Genomic DNA, 7,196 nt, shown 5'->3' on the forward strand with positions numbered 1-7,196 from the left:
TAGTCCATGCTGCGTGGGAGGCTGAGGCAGGAGGATCGCTTGAGCCCAGGAGTTTGGGGTTGCAGTGATCTATGATGACACCACCGTACTCTAGCCTGGGGGAACAGAGCGAGACACTATCTCAAAAAATAAAAATAAAGAATTAGGCAATGTCAATATCACTTAATCCCATTCACAGTGGTCTTCTCCCTTGGTCCCTCACTGTCTATTCCCCGTGCGGCAGGCAGAGGGATCCTGTGAAAACCTATGCCGCATCCTGTCGCCCTGCTCGGAACTGTGCAGCGGCTCCAGTCTCACTCAGAGCAGAAGCCCGATCTGTCCCTGCCCCCACCTCCTCCATTCTGCCTGCCTGGCTATGCCCCAGAGCCACCCTTCCGTGGTCTTTGTACTCGCTGCTCCCTTGGACTGGAACGTGTTCCCCCACATTCCCGCGTAGCTGGAGCTCTTTTTTCATTCAGATCTGTGCTCAAATGTAACCTTATCATAGGGATCTTTCCTGAGCTGCCTTCCTAGAAACCACCTTCTGCCCCCCAGGCTGGGCCAGCTGTCCCCTCTAGGCTCCTTCATTCCAGCCCTGCCCACTCTGGGTTATCACAGTCCGGGGACAGGTCTGTGTCTGCCATTGGACTGTGAGCTCCTGAGGACAGGATCAGGCTGATTCGACCATAGATGTGTTCCCTAAACTGCCCAGCATGGGCGAAGGGGCTGCAAATTTTCTCAGTGAAGTAAGGGAGGAAGATGAGCCATGTATCTAGAAATATATAATCTCCTATTTGGAAGAGGGGTCCAGGCAGTAAGAACAGCAAGTGCAAAGGCCCTGAGGCAGGACTGTGCTTGGCATGGTCAAGGAATAACAACAGTGAGCAAAGGGTCAAGGGGAGGGAGGAGGAGTCAGAGATGTGACAGTAGCCTTGTAGCCACTGTAAGAACTTTGGCTTTTGCTCTGGTTAAGGCAGGAGCCATGGAAGGTTCTGAGGGATGTGATGGGATTCAGTTCTAACGGGACCCCTCTCACCACCGGTGGGGGGCTGGGGCGGGCAGACTGTGGAGAGAAGATAGGGCCTGGGAGGCCAGTGGGGAAGTGACTGCAGTAGACCAGATGGGAGGTGATGATGGTGGCTGGATCTAGGACGGGCTGAGTAGGGATAGTGAGAGATCATGGATTCAGGATGCATTTTTGAAAGTGGAACCAACAAGCTTTGCTGATGGATTGGATGTGGGTGGGAGAGAAAGCAAGGAGTCCAAGGGCCCCCTGTCCAGCTCTCTGAGATGTCCTTTGCCAGAGTGATCACCAACCCCCCCGCCCCCGCCGCACACCAAGATTCCCCTGACAACCTTCAGAGGCCTTTTTTTGGGGGAGCTTCATTCCACGGGCGAGGAACCAGAGCAGAGAGGCTGCTTAGAGAGTTGCAGTAACCTGCCCAGATCCCTGTAGGATTATGACACCCCCCGACCCCCACCTGGTCTGCACTCCCATCCTCTATGCCCAGAATGGTCAGCTGAGGCCTGCCACCTGTTCTTGTATGGCACAAAAGCTAACAGTGTCTTTTCCTTTTTTCTTTTTTTGGGATAGGGTCTCACTGTGTTGCCCAGGCTGGAGTGCAGTGGCATCATCACAGCTCACTGCAACCTCCAACTCCTGGGCTCAAGGGATCCTTCCACCTTAGTCTCCCAAGTAGCTGGGACTACAGGTGCATGCCACCACCCCTGTCTAAATTTAAAAAAAAAATTTTTGTGGAGATGAGGGTCTTGCTATGTTGACCAGGTTGCTCTTGAACTCCTGGGCTCAAACCATCCTCCCACCTCAGCTGCCCAAAGTCCTGGGATTCCAGATGTGAGCCACCACAATGCCCAGGCTCCATTTTTAAAGTGGTTCAAAAACTTAAAAAAACTTTTTTGTGTGTGTGAAAATTATATATTTAAATTTCAGCATCCCAGTAAGGTTATGAGCACAACCATGTTCATTTGTTTATGTATTGTCTACAGCTGCTTTCCTGGTACTGTGGCAGAGTTTTGTGCTTTTTTTGTTTTGTTTTGTTTTTGAAACAGAGTCTCGCTCTGTTGCCCAAGCTCAAGTGCAGTGGCGTCAGCCTAGCTCACAGCAACCTCAAACTCCTGGGCTCAAGCGATCCTCCTGCCTCAGCCTCCCGAGTAGCTGGGACTACAGGCACGTGCCACCATGCCCGGCTAATTTTTTCTATTTTTAATAGAGATGGGGTCTCGCTCTTGCTCAGGCTGGTATGGCAGAGTTGAGTAGTGGCGGAGACCCTATAGCCCAGGAAGCCTAAAACATTTACCGTCTGGCCCTTTACAAAGAACGTTTGCCGGCCTCTGCTATATGTTTTGCCAAGAAGGATTCTATTTGGGCCACCTGTGGGGGTGTCAGATCAGTAAGACTTGGCAGCTAGTTATGCAGAGTGGGTGACAAGGTTCAGATCCCTGAGGGGGAGAGCTATTTCGAACATTTTTTTAAAGGGCATGGAAGCATTACCATATGCCTCTTCCTTCCTAAAATTAAAATTTAAAAATTATTTTGAATACACAAATATATGGTACAGAAAGGTGCAAAAAGGCAGACACCCCTCTCCAGTCTTCCAATTAGAAATGCTAAATGACTATGCTTTTGCTGTTTCCATGGAAACTATCGAATTGCTCCTTTGGCTATCCTAATGGACAGCCCTGGCCACAAGGGATTTGAATTTCTGTTTCCCCACAGCTTCACCAGCACCATGCGTTATCAACCTTTTTTTTTTTTTTTTTTTTTTGAGACAAGAGTCTCACTGTGTTGCCCGGGCTAGAGTGCGTTATCAACATTTTTGATCTTTCCCAATCGAGGCGAAGAATGCTTTGGCATTGTAGCTTTAATTTGCATTCTGCTGGTTCTCAGTGATACTTGGATATTTCATAGCCATCTTTATTCTCCTTTGCCTCTCTGTGACTTGTTTACCTGCATCAGCGGTTCAGGGGACATTTGGTAATTTATGGATACTTTAAAACAACAACAACAACACAACTTGATTGAAATGTATTTCACATGCCAGACCATTCACCAATGGAGACATTTTTGGTTGTCACCAGTTGAAGGGGGGACGCTACTGGCATCTAGGGATGCTGCGGAAACCCTCCACCTATGCACTGGACAGCCCCGCGCAACACAATAAAGAATTTTTTTTTTTTTTTTTTTTGAGACAGAGTCTCACTCTGTTGCCCTGGCTAGAGTACTGTGGCGTCAGCCTTGCTCATAGCGACCTCAAACTCCTGGGCTCAAGCAATCCTACTGCCTCAGCCTCCAAAGTAGCTAGGGCTACAGGCATGCACTACCATGACCAGCTAATTTTTTCTGTATAGTTTTAGTTGTTCAGCTAATTTCTTTCTATTTTTAGTGGAGATGGGGTCTTGCTCTTGCTCAGGCTGGTCTCGAACTATTGACCTAGAGCGATACTCCTGCCTCCTCGGCCTCCCAGAGTGCTAGGATTAGAGGCGTGAGCCACCGTGCCGGCCTGATTTTTCTATTTTTAGTAGAGACGGGGTCTCGCTCTTGCTCAGGCTGGTCTCAAACTCCTGAGCTCAAATGATCTGCCCTCCTCGGCCTCCCAGCATGCTAGGATTACAGGCGTGAGCTGCCACGCCCGGCCACAATAAAGAATTATCCAGCCCCAAATGTCAATAGTGCCCAGATGGAGAACCTCTGCTCTACACCCTTGGCCTGTGTCTCTGCAGGGTCCTGTCTTGTAAGGAGCGCATAGTTGAGCTGCAGAGACAGCAACAGTCAAGTAAAAGGACAATTTTAATCCCCTGCTTTCTGTGCCTGGCCCCGGGGTGCCCAATACTTGTCAGTCACCTCAGTTAATCCTCACCAGGCTTCAGAGAGGAAGGGACTTTAGCCACAGGTGTGAATGTACAGCCTCCTGAAACCTAGCTCTTTCTCTCTCAGTTCTACCCACAAGGCCAGTGTTTCCCTGTTATGCACTCAACATGACAGCGTAGTGCTTAATGTGTTCCAGGCATGTGCTAAACAGCACACATTGCTTAGGTCGTCTAGTCCCTAAGCCAATCCTGTGGAGTAGAGCTCCGTTTTACAGCTGGGGCAACAGAGGCACAGAGCAGTTAAGCAGTTTACCCCAGGTCACACAGCAATGCTACTAATGTCAGCAGTAACCATTATGGAGAACGTCGTATGTGCTGGTCGTGTCCGGCAGGAGCCTGTTGAATCCTGATAACAGCATAGGCAGCAATGTCTCCATACAGCGGAAGCAATTTCTCTATACAATCGGTGCGGTTTCTCTATACAATGGAAGAGAAAACTGTCTCTTGATCGAGGTCACACAGCTAAGCGGACCAGTCCATTCATTCATTCTGTTTGGAGCAGGAGCGGTATTTTCTGAGCCTGGACTTTGTGGCGTGCAGTGTTCTAGGAGCTGGGGAATCCAGCAGCGGGAGAAGCCAGGCGGCGACCTTGAAGCCAGCCGACTGAGGGAAAGGAGATACAGGCAGACACGGGGACTGGCAAGTGCAAGAGCCCAGGAAGGGACTGCCAGCCATCGCGCCCGCGGACCAGCGCGGAGGCCAGCGTGGCCTGGGGAAGAGAGCAAGCGTGGGGCTCCACGAGGGTGCTGGCAGGATCCAGAGCCTTCCGGGCCTTCAAGGCTGTGGTGAGGACTTTGGTTTTGCCTCTGAGCAAAACAGAAGCCTCAAGAGCGCTCTGAACAGAGGAGGTACGTGATCTGAGTCAGGTGTTGACAGGGGCCTCTGCCTGGGGTGGGGTGCAGACCAGGGGGGCGAAGGTGGAAGCAGAGAACTCAGTGCGGAGTTCACTGCAGTAGTCCAGGCAGGAAGTGACGGTGGCTGCATCAGGATGCTGGCAGTGGTGCGTGTGTCTGCGTGTGTGTGTGTGTGTGTGTGTGTGTGTGTGTGTGTGTGTGTGTGTGTGAGAAGTGTTAGGATGTGAATGAATATCTAGTTTCCCCTTAGCCTTTCTTTGTCATTTATGACCTGTCATTTACGAACTTTGTATTTTTGAAGACTCCAGGTTAGTTTTCTTTCTTTTTTTTCATAGAATGTCCCTCAATTTGAGTTTCCTCATCATCATATCTAGATAATCCATTTTTGGCAGAAATTCCACAAAGCGGTGCCCTGTCCTTCTCGGTGTCCCATTACGGAAGATGTTGGCTTTGATCGCTAAGTTAAGGGGGTGTTCACCTGGCTTCTCCACTGTAAATTACTGCTTGCCCTTTACAGCAAATAAATATCTTGTGAGGAGGTACTTTAAGACTATGCAGATTCCGTGTATCTCATCAAAGTTCCATCCACAAATTTTTGCATCAATTTTTAACTTTCCAACTCCATTATTCCCTTTATGTTTATTTACTTGCCATTCCACAGTAATGGCAAGGAGGAGGCTGAGAATTGCCACAGTAATGGCAATTCCACGCTGGGAGGCCGAGGCGGGCAGATCGTTTGAGCTCAGGAGTTCGAGACCAGCCTGAGCGAGGCCCCGTCTCTAAAAAAAAAAATAGAAAGAAATTAGCTGGACAACTAAAACTATATAGAAAAAATTAGCTCCTTTACTTACTTATTTATTCATTTATTTATTTACAATCAGTGTGGACTCTGGATTTCCCTTTTATCCAATGGGTTGTAATCTGTAATTATCATTCTTTTATTATTCAAATCGTTTCAGATTTGGCCAGTGGCAGCCCTTGCAAGCTGGCTACTGTGTGAGAATCTGTTTGGAAGATAGGATTTCCTGAAGGGTTGGATGGGCTGTGTGTGAGAGGGAGGAGGCTGGGCTTCCTTCTTTTGGCCAATAATTGACCAGAACTGAGGATAAAGCTGTGATAAAAGCAGACAAAAGTTCCTGCCTTCATGGGGCTCCTGGTCTTGTGCAGGTGGCACTTTGTTTTTGGCCCAAGCCACTGGGGGGAGGCATGGGGCCAATTTTAAGGGGAATCAGAGTTTTGGCTGGGTTAAGTGGAGACGCCTGACAGATTGGCCCCTGCCCCCACTCCTCCCTCCTCCTTTATCCCCCTCCCCATTTAACGGCTTCCCACTCTTTTTCTTCACTCAGCAGCCAGGACAATGCAGACTGCCCTGACCATTCCTGTGCCTGTGCTCCGGCTCCCCCGGGGCCCTGATGGCTTGAGCCGCGGCTTTGCCCCCGATGGACGCAGGGCCCCCCTGAAGCCCGAGGTTTCAGGAATCCAGGATTGTCCCATAGATCAAGAATCTCCGGAGTCCCAGGAACAGCGGGCCCGAGCCACCCTTCGGGAGCGCTACCTCCGCAGCCTGCTGGCCATGGTGGGTCGTCAGGTGAGCTTCACGCTGCACGAGGGTGTGCATGTGGCTGCCCACTTTGGAGCCACCGACCTGGACGTGGCCAACTTCTACGTGTCACAGCTGCAGACTCCCATAGGCGTGCAGGCTGAGGCGCTGCTCCGATGTAGTGACATTATTTCATACACCTTCAAGCCATAAAGACATTATTGTGTTCACCTGTCTGCCTGAGGCTTAGCCACTGTATCCCACGCCTCCAAATGTTCCTGAGCCAGGAACTCTGGGCCCCCTAGAGTTCCGAGCTCCCCTGGAATTTTGGGCCAGGCTCCAAGCAACTGTGGATTCCTGAGACCTCCAGGATCTAGTCAGTAAAATTCTGCAACCCTAGGAATTCTAGATCCTGTTGAAAGGAATGCTCTACCTCACAGAACTCTGAACTCTACAGAAATATGGGCCTGATGCCATTTCCTGAAGACTGGGGTGTGGCGGCGGGAGAATGAGGGAAGGCAAATTGCAGAGAAGTTGTTTATTGACGAGATTGCAAAATTCAACCACCCTGAAGATACTCCCCAATGTTCCCCTCCTGCTAAAGAATCAATTATCCCAGGAAAATTAGACTCCCGTTTTTTTTGTTGTTTGTTTTTGTTTCATGTATACCCACGTGGATGGAGTCATATTTATGGGCTGGTAGGGTGGTTATCTAAGGGCTGAATCCGGTGGAGCTGGGCCAAGTAGGGGAGGAGACCAGATAAACGTGTAGGGAGGGGACAGCCGCTAGTCTCCGGGAATGGCTGGAGCAACCTGCATGCCAGGATTGGGAGATGAGGACTTGATTTCATTTTGGGGTGGGCGGACACCCGCCTTCACAAAGCGAGGGGCGTGGCTCGTACTGGGTCACATGGTTATGCACAAGCTCTCTTCCC

At 50.1% G+C, this 7,196-nt stretch overlaps 1 protein-coding gene across 4 annotated transcripts in view; it reads left to right on the forward strand.

Moving 5' to 3' along the window:
• Positions 1-6,885, forward strand: part of GEMIN7 (gem (nuclear organelle) associated protein 7) — an 11,729-nt gene extending 4,844 nt beyond the window's left edge. For 2 of the 4 annotated variants that reach the window (XM_012653424.1, XM_012653423.1), the window contains exon 2: positions 6,071-6,885. In XM_012653424.1, coding sequence (XP_012508878.1) covers positions 6,079-6,474 — 396 coding nt within the window. In that variant the 5' untranslated portion in view covers positions 6,071-6,078 and the 3' untranslated portion in view covers positions 6,475-6,885. Of the gene's footprint in view, positions 1-4,374; positions 4,716-6,070 lie in introns of those variants that run through there. The other 2 variants (XM_012653422.1, XM_012653421.1) reach the window with 2 other exon arrangements.
• The last annotated feature ends 311 nt before the right edge of the window (positions 6,886-7,196 follow it).

Source organism: Propithecus coquereli, unplaced genomic scaffold (genome assembly GCF_000956105.1).
Source record: "Propithecus coquereli isolate 6110/MARCELLA unplaced genomic scaffold, Pcoq_1.0 Scaffold42, whole genome shotgun sequence".
NCBI classification, from domain to species: domain Eukaryota; kingdom Metazoa; phylum Chordata; class Mammalia; order Primates; family Indriidae; genus Propithecus; species Propithecus coquereli.